General features: G+C 38.2%; 4 protein-coding genes across 4 annotated transcripts; 2 read left to right on the plus strand and 2 right to left on the minus strand.

Annotated features, from left to right (window-relative positions):
- Nucleotides 1-557: 557 nt before the first annotated feature.
- Nucleotides 558-4582, plus strand: LOC103960870 (late embryogenesis abundant protein At3g53040-like). Its single transcript, XM_018650792.2, has 3 exons — nt 558-766; nt 3143-3258; nt 3417-4582. The coding sequence occupies exons 1-3, from the start codon at nt 558-560 to the stop codon at nt 4580-4582; spliced, it is 1491 nt and encodes a 496-aa protein (XP_018506308.2).
- A 1674-nt stretch (nt 4583-6256) lies between these two features.
- On the minus strand, nt 6257-8560 carry LOC103960839 (zinc-finger homeodomain protein 6-like). Its single transcript, XM_048589325.1, has one exon. It carries the CDS (start codon nt 7470-7472, stop codon nt 6537-6539), a length of 936 nt encoding a protein of 311 aa, XP_048445282.1. The 5' UTR covers nt 7473-8560; the 3' UTR covers nt 6257-6536.
- Nucleotides 8561-14110: 5550 nt separating this feature from the next.
- Nucleotides 14111-15558, plus strand: LOC125476347. The gene is made up of 2 exons (XM_048582306.1): nt 14111-15209; nt 15521-15558. The coding sequence occupies exons 1-2, from the start codon at nt 14111-14113 to the stop codon at nt 15556-15558; spliced, it is 1137 nt and encodes a 378-aa protein (XP_048438263.1).
- A 4345-nt stretch (nt 15559-19903) lies between these two features.
- On the minus strand, nt 19904-21013 carry LOC103960868 (alkylbase DNA glycosidase-like protein mag2). Its single transcript, XM_009373361.1, is given in 5 exon segments — nt 19904-20450; nt 20453-20668; nt 20671-20757; nt 20760-20965; nt 21009-21013. Coding segments are annotated over 5 exon segments (828 nt in total). The 3' UTR covers nt 19904-20136.
- Between the last annotated feature and the right edge of the window lie 778 nt (nt 21014-21791).

Below are 21791 nucleotides of genomic sequence, written 5' to 3' on the forward strand. Positions count from 1 at the left end.
GCTAACATTAAATAGAGTCTAAAAACTAAAATCAATTTTTAATTTTCTATAAGACTTTTTTTTTTAAACTTCATCTTATTTAAGGATTAAAATCTAATTTTCTAAATAAAATATCTCCTTCCCTTTAAAAGTAGAATTTTTGCGGCTAAACTATTAAAATGTGGTAACTGGTCATAGTATTTTACTAAATGGAAAGTTGAACGCGAAATGCGGCCACACAGGCTAGACAAAGAAACACGTGGAGGGAAGGAAGCGGCATTACCTCCTTCTGTAACGGTCATAACTGCCACGTTGATCCGAAACGCGCCACGTTGAGAAACTGTCTGATCGATGGACGCCCAAACTTCTCTCTCCGACTTAATTTCCCCATCAGAAGAAGCAGCAGCAGCGGCGATCATCGTCAGACGCATATTTACATACACCTCGTCTGAATGCAATAAGCTCTTCAATAATCTCACGCTTCCAGTAACATTTCAAAATATTCTTACTTACCCACAAATATTCAGTGCTCAAGAGTGAAAATTCGACCAAAATAGAAAGAAAAAAGATTGGTGATCATGGGGAAGAAGACAGTGTTTTTAATGGCGGCGGTGCTGTGGATGAGTATGGCGGCTGGAAGTTGGAGTGAGGATTCTGCTGTGGACAAAGCCGGGGACAATTTGAACTTGGCAGGTGGGAATGCCAAACACCAAGCTTACGAGACCGCCCGAGATGCCAAGGAAACCACCGAATCGTGGGTTGGTCGGGCCTTTGGCAAAATCGCAGAGTAATCTTTTTCTTATTTTGTTTTCAACTTTTAATTTCCTTCCTAATGCATTTTATTTAGCCAAATATACACAAATGAAAATCGTCACAAAATTTTAAAAAGAGCTCGCGAAAATTTCGAAAGAAAATACAAAGTCATTAACTAAAACGGAAATAGAGGGATTCGAACCCTCAGTACGAAAAACTCGTACAACAGATTAGCAATCCGACGCTTTTCCACTCAGCCATCTCTCCTCCCAATTGGAGAGGGAAATGAACACTTTGAGAAGACACTGTTTCACTCTTTATATAGAAGTCATTGCTCTTTCATGACAATGGGGTATCATTTTATTCATTTCCTTCATAATCATCTAAATATTATCTCTAGAAAAAATCATTTTATTTGAAGACCGTTTAATCATTCTCATTCTTATGAATGCAACAAGTTGATAGTTTATCATGAAGATATTAATTAGTACCGTAATGTTGATTTGACTCACACTTACTACAAATGAATAAACAATCGAATCCATTTTTTCATGAGATGATTCTTAGATGATGATAAATGAACAGTTTCCCTAATAACGTTTATACAATAATAATGTCGTTATTATTGAAGGATGAATGGCTCACTCACAAGTATTATCCATGAAGGAAATACTAATTAAAGTCATGTATGTTTAGAAGTGTTCTAGCTCTGCTCAGTTTTCTATGCTAATATAGTCTTACAAACTGTTGCTTTTTTTTTGGTTGGTGATAGATGCTCATATTATTACTTTTGGTAAAACATGTAAACAATGTTTGATATATTTTATACTACTTGAGCTACTTTTGCGCGCCACTGCATACATTGTTGTGTGGTTATTTTCCCAAATTTATAGAAATTTAGTGCAACCAAGTGTTTAAAATATCGGTATTGGTGAAAATATAGCTAGAAAATTTTGTGAAAATATCGATGGGTATATCGTATATCCATTGCCTTCGATGGAAATGATAGAAATTTGTTCAAAAACATGGAAATTTAAAATTATTTTTTAGGGAATGTCATAAGAAGCCACAACACATGTATGAATCAAGAATTAATGATTGGATACTGTGTAAGCAATAAGTATGTGATATGTGAGAAGAAAAACTTCCTTCTAATGACAAGTAATAATATAAAGCATTTCACTAGAAAGAATAAAATATACATAACTTAATTGAAATTTTCGTCATGAAAGCAATACAAGTTTTATTGAAGTAAACTAATACCATAAAGAAAGAATTTAAAAAATAAAGAATACATAGGTGTTAACTACATTGTAAAAGATGAAGAATTGGTACAGAGGAAGAGGAAGGTGATAGAGAGAAACAAAAGAAATTCTAGAGAGAGAGTTTAAAGAGAGAAATATGATTTGTATTAACTCATTAAATAAAGATCACACACATTGTTTTTATAAGAGAAATCCTAATAACCTTACTAACTATATTACACTTGTACCCTTAATAATAGGCTCATGGATATTTCGTGCAAACTTTTTGCAAATTGTCTGTAAACACTGAATATTATCTGAAAATATCAAAAATATCTAGGAAATTGACTGATTTCTGAAAATATCGCAGATATGAGGTGAAGTTTAGACTTCACCCCCCCCTCTTTCATATCGTTCCCTGAATTTTTGGATATTTCCTTGGAAATATCGAGCATATGCAGGATATTCCAAACATTGGGTGCAACAATATTTCATTTGTTCATATAGTTTTTATATATGCTGACTCATTTGGGACCTCGTCTATTTACAACAAGAAAATTCAAATTCAATGTTATGCATCAAATTATTTGGTCACCAAAAGTCAGGATAACAAGTATCTTATGGTTTATTTTTCACAGTAGATTAGGAAAACACTCGCGGAATTTTAAGTTTTATACAAAACTACCGTAAGAGCTCAATTGATATGTGAAATTCTTTTGGTGCCGTTCCCCTATAAAAATTCAGTTTTTATCTTTTTTTTTTTTTTTTTTTTTTCCTATAGGACTGATCAGTTTGAAGGGTTCTTGAAGTGTAATGTTATCAAAAGCCCTTGTTTTGATAGCGCTGTTCACGTATGGTGACTTAAGTAGATCCGAGAATTTACTTAACCTCAATTGTATGAGGTTGGTCAATCAGTCCGTTTTAATGGTTATTAGGAAGTGTTTTTTTGGGTTAACTATTAGGCTGAGTTTTAAGTATTTATATAAGGTGAAATGTCTTAGATTTAGGCCAAGTGTATAATATACTAGGTATATTGATCTATTGGGCCTCTTTGCTAACAACTCAATCTCTGAGCTTTTAGGTTCAATGCTCTATATATAGCATGCTGCGTACATGTGTGAATAGTTGTTGATTATTGATAAGCTGTGTGATATGGTGCTGTTCAGGGGGCTTGGATTTAGCCAAGGTAATGCAAAAGATGCAGCCAACAATGTGATGGAGAAAGCTGGGGATGCAGCATCTACGGCTACAGATAGGTTAAGAACAAGCACATTTGGAACACGTAATTATCAATTTATCATATTGTTTTCTGAGATGAAGTACTTAATTAGTCAATAAATAGTTCTTCAAACAAGTATAATTGATTTCATGCTTCTGGGTTTTACTTTATGTTCTCCCTAAATGGATCATCATACTGATCCCTGATTTTGCAAATGGCAGCGGATGCAGGAAAGTTTGTTCATGACAGGTTTGACTCATCTATAAGAATGCCTACCGATAAGGTTGACAATGCCAAAGAGACGATGAGAGGAGCAATGGATTCAGGAATGGAGGGAGTAGCAAATGCCTATGGTGAAGCAAAAGATACAATGAATAAAGCTGTCGGTGCCGCTTCTGATAAGGCTCGTGAAGCAGTGGAGTATGGAAAAGAAACAGCTGTCAATGCATATAATACTGATAAAGTTGACAATGCCAAAGGGACGGTAAGAGGGGCAGTAGGATGTGGAGTGGACAGAGCAGCGAATGCCTATGGTGATGCAAAAAATACAATGAATAGCGCTATGGGTGTGGTTTCTGATAAGACTAATGATGCAATGGAGTATGGAAAAGAAAGAGCCGCCGATGCATATAATACCAATAGGGTTGAGAATGCTAAAGAGACAGTGAAAGGGGCATTAGGTTCGGGAATGGACAAAGCCACAAATGCCTATGGAGAAGCAAAGAATACAATGAATAGGGCTATGGACACGGCTTCTGATAAGGCTAATGGTGCAATGGAGTACGGAAAAGAAACAGCTTTCAATGCATATGGTAGCGATAGACTCGATAATGCCAAAGAGACGGTGAAAGGGGCAATGGGTTCCAGGACGGACAGAGCAGCGAATGCCTACGGTGAAGCAAAGAATACAGTAAATCGGGCAATGGATACGGTGTCTGACAAGACTAATGATGCAATGGAATATGGCAAAGAAAGAACTGCCAATACATATGATGGAGCCAAAGAGACGATGAACATGGCCTCAGATAAGGCCTATGATGCCAAAGAAAAGGTGGCGGGAGGAGTTGATTATGGAAGGGAAAGAGCAGTGAATTCTTATGATGAAGCAAAACAAAAGGTTGGGGAGTCATACTCGTCTGCTAAGGATAGTATGACTTCACATGCCAAGGATAACTATGAGGCTGCCAAGGGAGGAATCGATTATGGAAGGGAAAGAGCAGCGGATGCATATGATGAAGCCCAACAAAAGGTTGGGGAGTCATACACGTCTGCTAAGGATAGCATGACTTCAAGTGCAAGGCAGAACTATGAGGCTGCAAAGGAGACCGCCTCGCAAGCTGCTGGTGATCTTGGGGCTACGATGAGGAATGCAGGTTCGGGGCAGTAAGGAATTAATTAATTTTCCGCTGGCTGATTCCATGAAGCCATCTGTGATCAATATATATGTTTTTTCTTAGTAGCTAGGAAAATGTTGGGAGTTTTGTGGTGAGTTATATATGTTTCTTGTTTTCTCATACTCTGCCTTTTAGAGTACGTGTATTATTCTAAAATCAATTTTGATCCCGTATGCATCCGAAGAACTTGAGTTTTGTGTCTTTATATATCATGTAGATTCTCTTATTAACATGCAATATCATTTGTCTCCTCAATTTTGTCCTCGATGTAGGATTCATAACAAGATAGGTTCTTCAAAGTCCCGAGTCCAAGTGGCTAGATCAGTGTCTTCCCATCTGTCTCTGGTTTAAGTTTGAATTTCTTTACGCGTAGTTAGTGACTTGGAATGTATATAAAATAGGAATTAATATATTTTATATACGTAGTTAGTGACTTGGAATGAATGTATTTTATGGTAGACAAGCATATGTATATTTGCGTACAGCAACATTAAATAACATGGGGCATAGTATGTATATTTTTCTCCAATATATATGGCCTCCCTATACTCCCTAGTAAGTCTTCATCTCTCTGATTCATGCATGTGCTAGCTTTTCTTGTTTGTCTTCCATATTATTATAGTCAGCATGGATAAGGTGGAGAGGGGAGTTTCGAGCGCATGACTTCAGATGTTAAAATAAATACTCTTAATGATGAGCTACAAATCTTTTACACTCAGAACACTCAAAGAAGTTTTGACCAGGTCTTTCTAGGAAGGTTTTTAAGTATATAAATTCCTAGTGTAACTAAGTGATGTATTATAATACGAAATGGACAACCGGTTAATTAGTATATCTTTGGTTGCAAACTTGCGGTCGATAAATAGGAAAGATATCAGGGAGATGTGTGGCCTTGTGATAAGAAAGATACTAGCTGTGGAGATGTGTGACTATATGATACGAAAAATACCAAGGGGATCAGAATTTTTGTACCGCAATTCCAATTAAGCTTCTGAAAAAATAATATGAATTTATCCAAAATTAAGTTTGTAATATAAATACAATTTATGCTGGATATTAATCTTTGCCCATCACTAGATGTAATCGTTCCAAGAAACCCTTTCCTTCTCTCCATGTCATTTGATCCTTCACCATGTTTGATAATAATTTAAGAGATTTAAGGGCTTGTGTTTGATAATCAATTCGTTTATAATTTTTAGTCTTTATTTTTGTGCTATAGATGAAGAAGTACATTAAAAATGAGTGATACACATAGAAGTACATGAAAAAAAAAATGAGTGATACACGTTAGTAGATGAAAGATGGCTGAATAGAGATGTAGAACAAATTTACGGGAAGACAAACAAAATGAAAGCTAAAAGCAAAAAAACTATTTGAAATTGTTTTCACTTTCAAGATTTTGTTATCATTCGTTTTTTATTTATTCTCCTCTCTACTATCACCCTTCTTTTCTTGTATCTCAAACGCAAAAGTGAAAACTAAAATAAAGAAACGCAGTAGTTATCCAACAAGACTTGATTTAGCATGAGGATATTAGCATCACGACAAAAAACTGATTTCTCGTTCCTCTTTTCCTTTCCTTTTTTCTTCCTTTTACAGCTTACCCTAGTGAAAAGCTTAAGCTATTGATGAGAATGAAAAAGAAAAGTTGCATGCGAGAGCATTTCTAAGCACAAGTAAATTCGTTGGTATTATTTACAATGTTTCTGAAAGCAACCAAACAGAAATTCCAACAAGATAAATTAAGAAAAAAATAAAATAGCTAGATCAAGTGAGAATTAATTAATATCTACCACCTCAATATCTCTAGTATATATGCACATAAATAATTTCTGATCTAATTAGTCGCTAAATTTATCTATTAATTTCCCAGTTACAAATCAATCAATTGTATCACAAGGACTTCTTTCTAATTAAACATCAATTAATTGTGAAGTTTTAATTGGCTTACATTTGCTTCTTCTTCATGGCTTGTCTGTTATTGTGCATCCATACCTTGAACACCTGCCTCTTTATACCCACTTCAGAACACAACTTCTCCACCTCTTGCTCATCCTGTTTGTGGATCCTCCACCCCAACTTCTCCGCCACCTCCGTCATCTTCTCCTTCTGCTCTTGACTGAACTTCGTCCTAAATCGCTTCTTCGAACCTTGTGCATCCGCCGCATAATTTGCACCGCGAAACAGATTATTATTCATGTTGAGATCCTCGCTCGAGGACTCAGCAGCCACCCCACCACTGCTGCCAAAAGTCATCATCATCGCCGGACTAGGCCCCCTAGCCGCTGAATGATGAACAGGAAGCGACGGTGGTGTGGAGATTAGCACCGGCAATCTTGTAATCGCCGAGTCTCTACGGCTATTGTGTTGTTGATTTATGACATAGTAATTATTTGATACATGTTCGCCATCGATCTCTTTTCTGTGAAAATTTCTATGACACTCGCAAGCTGCGCATTTTAGGGATCCCGGAGTGTCCTCATCTCCGCCCGGCATGAACTCTCCGCATCCATCGAGCACGTGACCGCCGCTGCTGGCGGCGTGATTTTTCAAACACTCCCTATACCTAACTCTTGATGCTGCTGTACTTGGCGGCGGGTGCGGTGGAGCTGGTGGTGCTGTCAAATTTGATCCGCTAGCAATTGTTGTTGCAGCACTTGGGGTGACAATAACTGGAGTTGGGTCAGGATCTCTTCTTGATCTGTCTAGGGTTTGATGAGGTGGGTGGGTGAAGAGTGTGGCGTTGTTACCATGATACCCTGCTGAAGGAAAATCAGGAGAAGAAGAAAGCTTGGAGCAAGAAGAATCCCTATGGGGAGGAGGAGTATAGGTAAAAGTGCTTGGCATCCTCCCTATTACCTTATCTTGCTCTCTCAGTTCCATTAAAATCTGATATCTTATGTAACTATTATTATACTTGCCGTGATCTCAGCCTCCGTAGAATTTTCCTAAAAATAAATGAGTAGTGCGTTTACATTACCTATCTTCGTGATCTCAGTTATGATTTTCTCATAATTTATGGATTTTTTTGTAATTTTCTCAACTCTAATTCATACTATAGTACCCAGCTAATGTAAGAGCAAAACTTAATCAAAGATATAATCACTAACTTAATCTTATTATTCTTCTTTATTTTTTATTTGTATTTCTGATTTTGACATTTTTGGGTGCTAAATCCACCAACCCATCTCACTAAATTTCAACCCTATTTCCAAAGAGGTAAGAAGGTGGGTGAGAGAGATATATTGATGGATTAGATGAATTAAAAGATTGAAAAACTCACATAATTAACAGAAGAGCTCAAAAAAACAAAATAAAAGACAAATCTTGGAACTTAAACAGGAAAAGAAACTAGAGGGGGGCCTACTGGATTAGAGCTAAAATTAACCTGACCTCTTATAAATTACACTGTAAAAATTGGAGAAAGATTGTTGAAGTTGCACCACCATTATTGAAAGCAGGTATTATTAGCTGGTTCTGGACTTTGATTAAGGAGAGTATAAATCTCGCTAAGCTAAAGCTAATTAATGTAAGATTAATATCTCAGAGAGAGGGAGAAAGAGAGAGAGAGAGAGAGGACTGTTTCTCTTTGGAAGTGAGAAAGTGGCTTGTGTTTCCTACCACCCATCCAACCCCATAAAATCTATTTGAGAAACAAGAACAGGTGGTTTGGTTTGTACTCAAAATGAGTGATGAATACACTCAGAGAGAGAGAGAGAGAGAGAGAGTACTTCTTTTGCAGAAGAGCCGACAGGCTCACGTTAGTCCTCTCCCACAGCCTGAACCCTGGTCCAGTTCCTAATTATTGCTCTCTGAAACCCTTAACCACAACCAAATTAATGTGTTTTATGTGTAAGAGAGAGATAAAAGGAGGGAAAAGAAATGTCAGACTTGACGTTACACTGTTTACCTGGAATCTTCCTGCAACCTGAAGTTCTCAGCTTAAATCCTCAAAAACTGTTTGAGATTTGATTAGCAGACGTAAAACCCCATTAGACAGGCTCTAAACAAGGGTTGTAGCTAAAATGGTAATGAAACTTTAAAAGGCTTTTGCTACAGACTATTGAAAAAATCAAAGATAAAAAGAGTTTGTATGTTAAGTGATTAAGACTCTCTGTTTGTTGTATTATGTCAAAAGTATTTCTTTTTACAGTTAAGTTTTGTAATAATCACTTATATGTGTGTTTTAGTTTTAACTGAAGTCATTTCTATATTTACATTAACAGTTGAGAATCGCCTGTATTACAATGACACTACATTAACAAATTTTCCAAAGAGAAAATTAGAGGGGAGATTTTCTTTTGGTCTTCTTTTTTTGTAAATTTTCTTTTGTGGGTGGTGTGAAGGGAACTAAAGTGAGAGCAATGGTATGCTGGTCCACATAACAGCATTTATTTTGTTTTGTTAGTGAGTGTGTGTCAGAGGTTGTCTCAATCGACCATGTCATTCTAACAAAAGATTGATACCCTCTTGTATTTTGATAGTCGAGTCATTCCACTTTACATGATTTCACCTAGCCTTACATGATTTCTAAGTGAGAGAGTTGTCCTAATTAGCCGTATCGAATCTCTTCGCTTACTCGTCTACGCGATCATTTACAAGTTATCGACACTAAAACAAGGTAAAAAGATCGTAACAGTTTCTAAACACATTAGCTATTACATGGCATTGTGATCTGTGCGTATATTATCCTATAAATGCTTGATATATATTGATTGGTCCATATGTCGACGACGACGTAAATTTTAAGCTAATAATTGTCTAACATGGTATTACCATGCTTTCGTTTTCAGTCACATGGAAGAAAAAGCCAAAGAACTAATTAAGCAACAATTATCCCGTAAAACTGAAAGAATATTAGGAGGAAGCTCAGTCCAAAGTTGTTAAAACAGCTTCCTAATTGTTGTCTAACTATTAAGTCAAACATTATATTCCACCATAACAATCCACAACCCTGCTCACCGTTTATACATCATCTAGCTACTACATAATATTGTTAGAAGATATGACAAAATATTTAACGCCTGAAGAGTATGCCTTAATTCGGAAATTATCACTACAACTAATCCAATAGTTTCTTAAATTGTACAACTACCATGTTAGTTAATTAATCAATTGATTATTTCCGTAGTTATCTATATCTGTCTTACAAACTTGTTAGGTTTCCACACTTAAGAAGGCTTGAGATGTATTAAAACTTAAAATCAACTAATAAAATAAATAAATAAAAAATCCTGTCGAACTTAAATTTGGGATTCTTTTTTTGTTAAAATTATGTGGCACTTAGCACATACACTTCATTAAAAATGATCATATATTACTAAAGCTACTCATCCAATTTTAAATATCCCTTTGAGAACAGTATTCAAAGTCTCTAGCTAACAGCTGTCCCAGTTGTTTGCTATTCAACATCTGTGACATAAAAATAAATTAAAAAATTTTCTGGATAAGTATATCATATGAATGAATTATCAAGCATCTAATCTAACCAAGTGTTTGTTTTTTATTTGATAAGTATACAATTTAGGAAACAAGAGACCCTCTCTGCCATCTGCATTGCTATCTTTGGACAACTAAAAGGGTTTAGGGTTTAGTTTTATATTGGAAGAATATCTCTTTGATCTGTCTAAATCATTATTTTAAGCAACTATCTTTGGTCTGCTTGAGGGATCAATTTCCAAGTAGTTAAGCCTCGTAAATTAACAAAAGGGAATAAGATCTATGATTAAACTAATCAAACCAGCTTTTCTTCCCTAATCAGTGCATGCACGAGTAAACTGATAGGGCTTAGGAGACGGGGCAGAAGCTAGGCCGGGTGTCAATATTTTATTTATTCCTTTCCTGTCTATCTCTCTCACTTTCTTTTTGTTCATTCAATCTGGTATCTCACAGGTGAGGAGCCAAGGTTGAGTGAGGTTTTGAAATTCATAAACTCAACTCAATTACTTATGCGCGCCTGAGTATAAATTTGATACGAACTTTGCACGCATCAACTATAAAAAGCTATTCATGTTTGCGTACAAAATGATCGTTAGCATTCCTCTGTTCTAATTAGCCAAAGAGATTTCAATGGTTTCGTTTTGAGGTGGTTGTTTGTGAAGTCAAACATTTTTCTAAGGTACAGTCTGTTAAGTTGCTGTCTATTCTTTTTTTATTAATTTTCATCCCTAATCAACCAGTTTCTCAGTTGGGTTTGTTTAAAATATGTGATACTTCCAATGCTATTAGCCAAAATTAGATTGTGAAGTGACATTACAGATGGGAAATAATAGACCAGGAAAAAGAAGGATGCTTCTTCTGCTTCCATATATATGATCAGATAACCACATATTGAAGCCTGGGCAGTTTGCATTTTCCTCTCACTGAGGTGAAGAAAATAGTAGTAAAAGTCAATATTCTGAGCCCAATAACATGTATATATTTTACATAACTTTTGGAACTCAAAGAGAAACAATGCTATGAGAGTGAGAGTCAAAATTTGTAGAAAAGATCTACCATTACCACGGGAGTTCATGGTTTCTTACTAATTTGAGGGCTCTGAGTGTAATTCTACATAGCAATGTTGGTTATGTACGCGTGCCTATGTTAATTCCAATGGTTGATGCTTGTGAAGTCCATAATACATATGCATTAACAATCCATAACAACTTTCGCATGAGCGACCGACTGTATATCCTCCTATAACCCTATGAAATTCAAATGATTACAATGCTTTATGGTTATTGGTCTATTTTGTTTTTGTAATTTTTGCTTTATGGTTTTGGAAGGTGAGGTCAAGGAGGGTCCTAAGCAATTTGGACGGACATGGGACACCAAAGGTGCCGAGAATAAAGATAGCAAATTGTACGGATGGGGCTTTTTTGCAAGCTTAAGAAATTTGTAGGATCTAGGTAAAGTGGTCTACACAAGCAAATGTAATAATACGTGGTGTTATTCACACACTCATTCTTCAATTTATTCGATCCGACAATCAAAAATTGAAAGGGGTGTCTGAGAAGTAAAAATATGTGTGTGGAAAGCACAACCCTAACAATATTGAATATACGTATTTTAATTAATCATGTCAACTTCGCACATGCACGTTTTATCGTGTGAGTGTAGTTCTGAACAAGAACTTAGGTAGAACACGACTTCAGCGTCACTGTAAAATTCAAAGTTACTAGTATCAATGATCTTGTATTGTGTCTGTAATTGTGACTCAGAATGGTGATGATAAATCTTAATGCCTATTTTATAGTTTTTAAGATTTTTTATTTTTTTATAAATATGATGATCGCGTGATACTACTTTATAATTGTTTTGTTCTTGGTGTTTACGCGGCTGGGAATCTACTTATCTAACGAAAGGCGATGACTGGTGTGTACGAAGCCCACCAATCACCTTCACCCACCTACTTGTTTTTTTTCTTATTTCATTCATTTCAACAAGGCACTATATTGGTCAACTATATGCTCATTAGCCTTCCCTAATTTGCAGTGGTGCTATTCCAGTACTTCTGCACCTTCTCAATAGTCAATACCCTAATTCACACCTAAACCAATAACCCTACATTTCTTTAATTTAATTTTGTTTTTAACAAGATTGTCGTTGTAACATTTCCATGTAAGAACAGCTAGCTCATATACATAATAACTGACCTGTGACGGATTTCATATCTATTATATTTTTGCTCTCTCATCACTTAACTCAGATAATAAAACAAGCAAACAAAAGATGGCATCTTCTTGTAAAAATTAGGATATGTGGAAGGCTATATATTATTTTCAATGGAAACAAGAAAAGAAAAAGAGGTAAAGAAATTCATCAAATATACTCTTAGTTAACAGTTTATTTGAATGGAACTTACCAAAGTGATGATTATTTACTACTATTGTGATTTTGTCTCGTCAAGGCGAAACGGGTTTGGGTTTTCAAATGGTGTTGGGAAATGACAAAAGAAATGTGAACATGTTATTTCCCATAAGAATTAGGAAGTAGGTCTCTCTTTGTAATACCAATCAATTTAGGATTAGGAAATAAGTGAGTTTTCCCTACTCTAAAAGGATTTAAAAATCCTATACTTGTATGAAATGTAACCTTCGTCTATGTACTATAAATAGTCTTGTTTGGTGCTGATTATTAACTTGAACAACAAAGAAAATACAAGGGCAGAGAGCCAAGAGTGATAGAGAGATCTAAAGCAAGGTTTTGGGTCTTCGCATAAGGGTTTTCAACAAGTTCTTGTATCCAAGTTGTTATTCTCTATAGTGTAACCTCACTAAATTTTTTGTGTTTGTGTGTGGCGTGTTTACTTTATTGTTCATATAGTGCAACCTCACTAAATTCTTTGTGTTTGTGTGTGGCGTGTTTACTTTATTGTTCATATATTCGTAGAGCATCATCATATGAGTTTGCATAACACCAGAGATTATCGATAAACAAGATCAATTAAGGGGGAATTAAATTCAACAACTACTGCAATAGCTATTCGCTTGTCATGTCAATTGTCATGTGTCCCTATGTGGGATTAGAATAGTAACCTATAGTTGAATATTGACTCGTGTGCTTAAACATGTTTTGAAACCGAACAAGGATTGTCTGCCCTCCCGTGTCCTCCTGTTTGTGTGCTTATAGTTAAGCCACGTCAACATTTTATATTACTATTCATTTTTGTCTTATTATCTTTATAAAAAAAAAAAAACAATATAAAATGTTGACGTGGCTTAACCGTGATCACATAAAATAGGAGGGCACCGAAAGTGAAAAGACAAACAATCCTTGTCCTTTGAAACCACCATACACAACTTATATGGAGCAATCACAATTATAATTATAACTATATATACATATGCTCTGAACAATTTTATTAAGAGTAACGCTACACTTATTACATTTATTATCTATTTGTATCATCTCTCTAATACATGTAGGACCCATCAACACATGTGAGTCATATCTTTATTAGAGAAAGGTGGTACAAATATATAGTAAGAATAATATTTTTGTTTTTTGGATGGATAATTTGGGCATATAAATTGTGTCACCATATGATGTTTCTTCTCTCTCTATTATTAGGAAAGTAAAAATATGCTCATCTTTGGCTTCGTACACTTTCAATTTTCCTATTTCCTTTACTGAAAAAAAAAAAAAAAAAAAAAAGAATTACAATTCTTGCACAATTTTGTTCATATGCATGCATGGTTTCTGAATACAAGTTTGTGAAGAAAAACAAGCAACATGACTGTGTACGTGCTCAAGAGGTACTTAAACACAAACATATTATATGTTAAAGAAGATATCTTGGATTAGTATAGTGAATCTTGTAAATCTGTACTTAGCCTTTACTTACCTGATAAGGTTTGACTTCCTTGTTTCTAGGCATTAGTTTAGGATTAGGGTTGTGTCTTTCGTATATATATTGTAACCCTAGCCTTCGGCATTATTATGAAAAGCATTCTGCAATATCACGTTTTCTTATATGGTATCAAGAGCCAACGATCTAGCAAAACCTCGACAGATATTAAACCCTAGCAACCATAGCCATGGGTGAAAAACCAGAACAGTCAACCTCCTCAGGCATGACTTTGCATCAGAAGTGGGAACACCCTAATCATCCACTTTATCTTCATCACTCGGATCAGCCTGGCGCCATTCTTGTACCGCAGCCACTCGTGGAAGACAACTATGGCACATGGGCGCAATCCATGACCATGGCCTTGATGGTTAAAAACAAGTTAGGGTTGGTTGATGGAACAATCGCGAAGCCAACTGATGCACAGGTTGAAGAGTTACAGCAATGGAACCGGTGCAATAATCTGGTGAAAACATGGTTGCTCGGTTCCATGTCAAAAGAAATCTCAGGAAGTGTCATACACTGCAAGGATGCGCGGCAGATGTGGCTTGACCTGCAAGAAAGGTTTTCTCATGTGAACATAGTTCAACTGTTTCACATAGAAAACGAAATCCATAATTGTGTGCACAGCAACATGACGGTGAGTTCTTACTTCACAAAACTCAAGAGTCTTTGGGATGAACGTGACACCTTATGTTCAATCCCGACATGCCATTGTGAAGCAAGGAACGAGATAACATCATATGTTGAGACTCAGAAAACAATGAAATTCCTTATGGGCTTACGTGACTCATATGCTACAGTTCGTAGCAACACCCTCTTGCTGGATCCATTGCCAACTGTTAACAAAGCATATGCACTTGTTCTTCGTCATGAGAAACAAGTTGAAGTATCAAACGGAAAGGGCAGCACCGTGCAGCCTGAAGCTGCTGTGTTTGCAGTGAGGGGCGCTGGTCGAGAACCCGAGACAGAAGATGGTAGTCAGCGATGCGCCAAATGCAACAAGACCAATCATAGCACCAAGAATTGTCGTGCTCATCTCAAGTGCACGTTTTGCGGTTGGAAAGGACACACTTTTGACTCTTGCCGCAAAAGAAAAGCAGCGGCTGAGACTGAACAAAATCGCCCTTTCAAGGGCAACCAAGTCACGGGTCGTGACAAGAAGGATGCAATGCCCAATTTTCCTTTTTCTCCAGAGGACTGCAAGCAGATTCTTCAGCTTTTGAACAAAAGCAAATCCTCATTTGCTAATCAAGTGGGTAACTCTTCGAATCATGAAGAACTCTCAGGTAAAGCTTTTTCTTTCATGCGTAATGGAAGGCAAGTTATTTGGATTTTGGACAGTGGGGCCACCGACCACATCGTATGCAGTCCTGAGTTTCTCACGTCCTCAAAACGTGTTGAAAATCATAATGTTGAATTACCAAATGGTTCCCTTGCTAATGTAACCCATGTCGGCCAAGTGGTTTTCTCTCCCAACTTTATCCTTGACAATGTTTTATGCGTACCATTGTTTAGGCTAAACCTCATATCTATTAGCAAGTTAGCTTACGATTCCCTTTACATCACCATTTTTCTCAAACAATCTTGTGTCATACAGGACCTACGTTCGGGGAAGATGATTGGGACGGGAATTGAACGGGAGGGACTCTACCATCTCGACCCACCAAGGAAGGGATCCTGCAACACCACCACCACTATGAGTTCTCCTTTTTGGCACCAACGCCTTGGGCATCCATCACCTAAAGTGTCCTCGTTACTTCCCTTTATGCACAATAAGTCATGTGATTCCAATACATGTTTAATTTGCCCATTGGCTAAACAAACCAGATTGTCTTTTCCCTTGAGTTCTATATCTACTCGTTCATGTTTTGAATTAATACATATTGACATTTGGGGGGGTTATCAAGTTCCTTCCCTCTCAGGTGCCAAATATTTTCTTACCATTGTTGATGATTACACACGGTGCACCTGGGTTTATTTGATGAAACAAAAATCTGACACACAAGATATTCTTGTTCAATTTATACACATGGTTGAGAATCAATTCAATACAACAGTTAAGGTGATTCGAAGTGATAACGGTCCCGAGTTCAAACTTGTCACCTTTTATCAACTCAAAGGGATCCTGCATCAAACCAGTTGTGTCAACACACCACAACAAAATGGTGTTGCTGAACGCAAACACCGTCACCTGTTAAATGTTGCTCGAGCCCTCCTTTTTCAAGCCAACCTTCCTAAACATTTTTGGGGGGATGCTATTCTCACTTCGGCCTATCTTATCAATCGTACACCCACACCACTTCTCCAAGGGCAAACACCATACCACAAGTTGTTTCACAAGGCACCTCATTACATGCATTTACGTGTCTTTGGATGCTTATGTTTTGCATCCACCCATGCACAAAAACCCTCTAAATTTGATCCCCGTGCACGACGGTGCATTTTTGTTGGGTATCCTTATGGCCAGAAGGGTTACCGCTTGTTTGACCTTACACTTAACAAGTTTTTTGTGTCACGGGATGTCCTCTTTTTCGAAGACCATTTTCCCTACAACTTACCCCACCCTTCCGCTGCTTCCCCTCCCACTCCTCCTTCCCTTCCCGTAGCACCCTACTCGCCATCCTTTGATCCAGTCCCTATATTTCCCATAGAACCTCCCATCGCTTCCCCCCCTGACATCGCTCTCCCTGTTGAGCCTACTTCCCCTTCCTTACTTTCTCCACCCCCATCCCCTCCGTCTTCCTCTCCTGCTGCACCACCGCCACCCCGGCGTGGCACACGTCCTACCAAACCATCTTCTTTCTTGCAGGATTTCCATGTTGAGACCTCTCTCCCGTCCCGACTTGCTCCTTCCTCGAATATGGTTCAGGTATCAGGTACTGCTCACCCTCTGTCTCATTACTTATCTTACAATCGCCTCTCCCCTATGCATAAGCATTTTGTTACTAACGTCACCACCATTCGAGAACCCACCACCTTCCTGCAGGCTGTCCAACATCCACAATGACGTGATGCCATGCACCACGAACTTGCTGCTCTTCAGGAAAACCATACTTGGTCCCTTGTTCCACTTCCTCCTCACAAAAAGCCGATTGGCTGCAAATGGGTGTACAAGGTTAAGCTTAAACCTGATGGGACCATCGAGCGTTACAAAGCTCGGTTGGTTGCCAAGGGCTATAGTCAAATCGAAGGGGTCGACTATCGTGAAACCTTTGCTCCAGTTGCCAAGTTAACCACTGTCCGTGTACTCCTTAGTGTTGCTGCTGTGCGTCATTGGCATTTACATCAACTCGATGTCAACAACGCCTTCTTGCATGGCGATCTGGATGAGGAAGTGTACATGAATTTACCTCCTGGCTTTGGACGAAAGGGGGAGACTCGTGTTTGCAAGCTACACAAATCCTTATATGGTTTAAAACAAGCCTCAAGACAATGGTTCATTAAACTTTCCACTGCCCTCAAGGCTGCTGGATTTCATCAATCGTGTTCTGACTATTCATTGTTCGTCCGAAGTCAGCACGGTAACTTCATTGCTTTATTGGTATATGTTGATGATGTAATTTTAGCAGGAAATAATCTACAAGAAATTGAAGCCACGAAGCAGTCCCTTTCACAACAATTCAAATTAAAGGATTTGGGACAACTCAAGTATTTCTTGGGGTTAGAGGTTGCACGATCTACAAATGGCATCACCTTATGTCAACGCAAATATGCATTGGATATCTTAGATGATGCGGGATTTTTGGGTGCCAAACCTTCACGGTTTCCTGTAGAATCAAATGTTTCTCTTACACAGATGGAAGGAGAACTTCTTATTGATGCTTCATCATATAGAAGACTTGTGGGTAGGTTGATCTACCTAACCATAACCAGGCCGGACTTAGCTTATGCTGTGCACATGTTAAGCCAGTTTATGGACAAGCCTAGACAACCACACCTTGAGGCAGCACACAAAGTTCTCAGATACATCAAGAGTTCACCGGGACAAGGTATATTGCTGCCATCCAAGGGATCCTTGCAGTTAAGTGCATTCTGTGACGCTGATTGGGCCAGGTGCAAGGACACAAGAAGATCAATAACAGGTTATTACATTCAACTGGGTCAAGCACCGATATCCTGGAAAACAAAGAAGCAAACTACTGTCTCTCGTTCCAGTGCTGAAGCCGAGTACCGTTCCATGGCAGCCACATGTTGTGAGATCACGTGGTTAAAGAACATTTTGAGAGATTTAAAGGTGAGTCATTCACAACCAGTCATGTTATTCTGTGATAACCAAGCAGCCATATACATTGCTTCAAACCCGATATTTCATGAAAGGACAAAGCACATAGAGATTGATTGTCATTTGGTAAGAGAGAAGATTCAAGAAGGAATGATTCGTACGGCATACATACGAACAAGTGAGCAACCAGCAGACATCTTCACCAAACCGTTGAATTCTACACAGTTTGAAACATTGCTCAGCAAGTTGGGTGTTATTAACATACACTCCAACTTGAGGGGGAGTGTTAAAGAAGATATCTTGGATTAGTATAGTGAATCTTGTAAATCTGTACTTAGCCTTTACTTACCTGATAAGGTTTGACTTCCTTGTTTCTAGGCATTAGTTTAGGATTAGGGTTGTGTCTTTCGTATATATATTGTAACCCTAGCCTTCGGCATTATTATGAAAAGCATTCTGCAATATCACGTTTTCTTATATTATACATATACGTTCAATGACAATATCTTAGTAGTTAGTTTGGACTGTGGTAGAGGACCTACAGGCACTCAGTGCTAACACACATTTGACCGTTTAGATTTGATCCAACGGCTAAAATTGAGCAACTGCAAACTGTTGGATCAAATCCACTAGTCCAAATATGTAACGACACTAAGTACCTGTAGGTACTCAAGAAGCAGGGCAAACCAAACTAGTTGGAGCGATTTGATTCGGCTTTGACACTACAAATCTTGGGCTGAAACAACCAGACAGTAATTCGTTTGATTTGGTTAGCTGTCTGTGTAGTGGCACTCAAATACACTTGATCCTAGTCAATTCAATACTCAATACAAAAAGATTAAGAGCACTATCAACCATCAAAGGCAAGCTACGGAGTCCTTTATGGGAAATGGACAGTGCAAGAAACAACTTCAAACAAAGCTTAATTTACCAATTGAATACAAAAGATCGACAGAGTCCTTTATTCACCTTAACCAAGCATGCTACTGCAGCAAAAGGATGAAGTTAACATACAGTGACTACGTATCTTAACTGAATAAGTTTATACTGTATAGACTAGGTCACCAACGCTTCAAGTACTAGCAAATTTTCATAAGTAATCTAAACTGAATATCTAGTTTGTTCGGTATCATTCAAAATTGCATGTACATGAGAACACATAAAACATATACATGGTACGGAATACCTTTTTATTGGAGAACACCATCTCTGAGCATAACTAAGGGTTATTTCACCTCCCACATCCGTTTACTCTTGAGACCAAAACGTGCTAGCTAACTAGTAACTCTTATACTAAAATCTTGGTTAGAAGCTAAGATACCAGCAGGTATATAGCTCAAACCCAAAGAAAGTTTAGTTACACAATGAATAATGTAAACAACTCAAAACTATTAAGCGCGCTACACACAACACAGAATCTAAATAATTGGGGTCTATCTCAAGACTCAAGAGCTCAAGTCCAGAAAGAAAGAAAGAAAGGAACATTTATATCAACATAACAGATCAAGGAACTGAAGATCCCCTTGTTGGCCATATGATTGAGATGGTAGCATGAGAACTTGAGATCGGCACGGCAGCATAAACATAGACATAATCTACAAGTGGTGTTTCATTTATGATGCTAATAAATCCCAATCAAATCATCAGTCGTCACTCGTCATTCAATTATCAAACATGACATCACACCTCCAAGTGATGCTACATTTGGACAACTTCCAAAGAGAACTAAATCTTCCATCTCAATCTTTCACAAGCAAATACTGAAACATCACCTTTCATTACACAACCAATAGATTACAGAGCAACATGATTTCAAGTTTCAGACTTTCAGTCCAAGAAACCAGTGAACTAGAACAGAAATTCAATCCTACAACAAATATACACAAACTACAAAGTGATTCAATAAGAATGCAATAGATTACCAACTTCAGAGGAAAAGGGCGATTACCCGGAATTTGAAAACCATATGAGCAAAGCCTCCTCAATTGCTGCTACAGGACCCCCTTGGCCTCCATGTACCTCCACATGTACCAAGACCCAACAGACCTATAAGGTTTCCATTTCTCACACAGCTCCTCCATCTCCAACGGTTTCGGCAACTCCTTCAACCCATACAACAACTTCACTCCTTTCCTCACGCCGAGATCGCCGACCGGCAGCACGTCCGCCGGGCGAAGCGAGAACATCAAGAACATGTGGACCGACCAAACCCCAATTCCCTTCACCAGAGTCAGCATTGTGAGTAGAGCCTCATCGTCCATTTCGTGAATCGACGAATCGGACAAAGTCCCATCGCTGTACTTCTATACGAAGCTTTTCGGTCCGAGACGCCGATTGTCCGGAGCTTCTGGGCCGAGAGCGACAAAACGACGTCGGTGACCACCGAGGCCTCGCCGCCGCAGAGCGAAACGAACCGCGTGTAGATCGATTGAGCGGATTTGGTGGCGAGCTGCTGGTAAATAATGCTTCTTGCGAGGGATATGAATGGTGGACGGTTGGGATCGAAGGACGGCGGGGTATAGAGCCGATCAGGGCCGTTAAAAGCGGGTCGGAGCTCAGTAAGTGTTGAAGGGCGAGGTTGATTTCGGATTGGGAGGTTAGTGAGATTAGGATTTGGGGAGCGCGGGGGATGAGGAGGAGGAGGGAGAGGGCTTGGCGGTGGGGGTCTTGGAGATTTTTATGATTTTGCGGGGCCGGAATGGGATTTTGGAGGAGATGGAGGGGTTTTGGGAAACTTGCGTTTGTATTTGAGGTTTCGATCGCTTAGCAATTGCGGCGGCGATGATGGCGGTGCCGGTGAATCGGTGACGCTCTGCGCAGCTGTTCTAAGAAACGAGTTTAGCAAAAACCTGTGTTTCGTAACCGCATGTTGGCGGGTAAGTGTAGGGCCCCTGGTCCATTTGATATATTGGGCTTTTCTGTCCAATAAGCTTTGACCCGGTCTAGGCCTGCTATTATGGAGTGGGTTAGGAATTTTGAAAGTTGTACAGTGTAGGGCTGGGCACGAGCCAGACCGGATCCAGGTTTAAAAGAGACGGGTTGGACCGGGTTAGGCTAGGGACAATATTTTTTAATATAGGAACTGGACCTAACTTGGCCTGGTTAAAACGGGTCGGTTCGGGCCGGGTTTACGGGTCCTTTGGTTTTTTTTTTTTTTGTGGGAAAAAAAAAAACCTAAAATTTGCACATATTCACTACCAATGCCATGTGCAGATTTTACAGTTTTCCCAATCTAATTGTGAAAAAATGAAGCATCACATCGAACTCCCATTTCCACATGCATCGAAAAAGAATATAAGAATCCTAATTTCAAAAGAATAATACAGAAATTTGAGGCACCTATGCATTTCCACTTTCATTCAACACTTCCAAATACCAAGATTAAAGTAAAATAACAAAATCCCAAACAATAGAAATTGCAAAGCCAAAATATTTACTCAACAAAATTAACCAAAGAAAGAAATTCAAAATTTCAAATCCAGAAAACCAAACCAACACAGCAACAAACTAACTAAGAGCTCGTTTGGATGTGCTTTTAAAATGACTGAAAACGCTTTTGGTGAAAATGTTTTTTGAACCAATCCTTAGTAAAAATGTAAGTTAATTATGGAAAAGTACTTAAAGTGCTTTTGGAACCAAAAACATT

The sequence above is a fragment of a genome, unplaced genomic scaffold (genome assembly GCF_019419815.1).
Source record: "Pyrus x bretschneideri cultivar Hongxiangsu unplaced genomic scaffold, Pyrus_bretschneideri_v1 Contig1, whole genome shotgun sequence".
NCBI lineage: Eukaryota > Viridiplantae > Streptophyta > Magnoliopsida > Rosales > Rosaceae > Pyrus > Pyrus x bretschneideri.

Coding starts and splice junctions, on each gene's coding strand:
- LOC103960870 (XM_018650792.2), top strand. CDS start 558: ATGGGGAAGAAGACAGTGTTTTTAATGGCGGCGGTGCTGTGGATGAGT. Junction 767..3,142: donor GCCTTTGGCAAAATCGCAGA/GTAATCTTTTTC, acceptor GGTGCTGTTCAG/GGGGCTTGGATTTAGCCAAG. Junction 3,259..3,416: donor AACAAGCACATTTGGAACAC/GTAATTATCAAT, acceptor TGCAAATGGCAG/CGGATGCAGGAAAGTTTGTT.
- LOC103960839 (XM_048589325.1), bottom strand. CDS start 7,472: ATGGAACTGAGAGAGCAAGATAAGGTAATAGGGAGGATGCCAAGCACT.
- LOC125476347 (XM_048582306.1), top strand. CDS start 14,111: ATGGGTGAAAAACCAGAACAGTCAACCTCCTCAGGCATGACTTTGCAT. Junction 15,210..15,520: donor GAATCATGAAGAACTCTCAG/GTAAAGCTTTTT, acceptor TGTGTCATACAG/GACCTACGTTCGGGGAAGAT.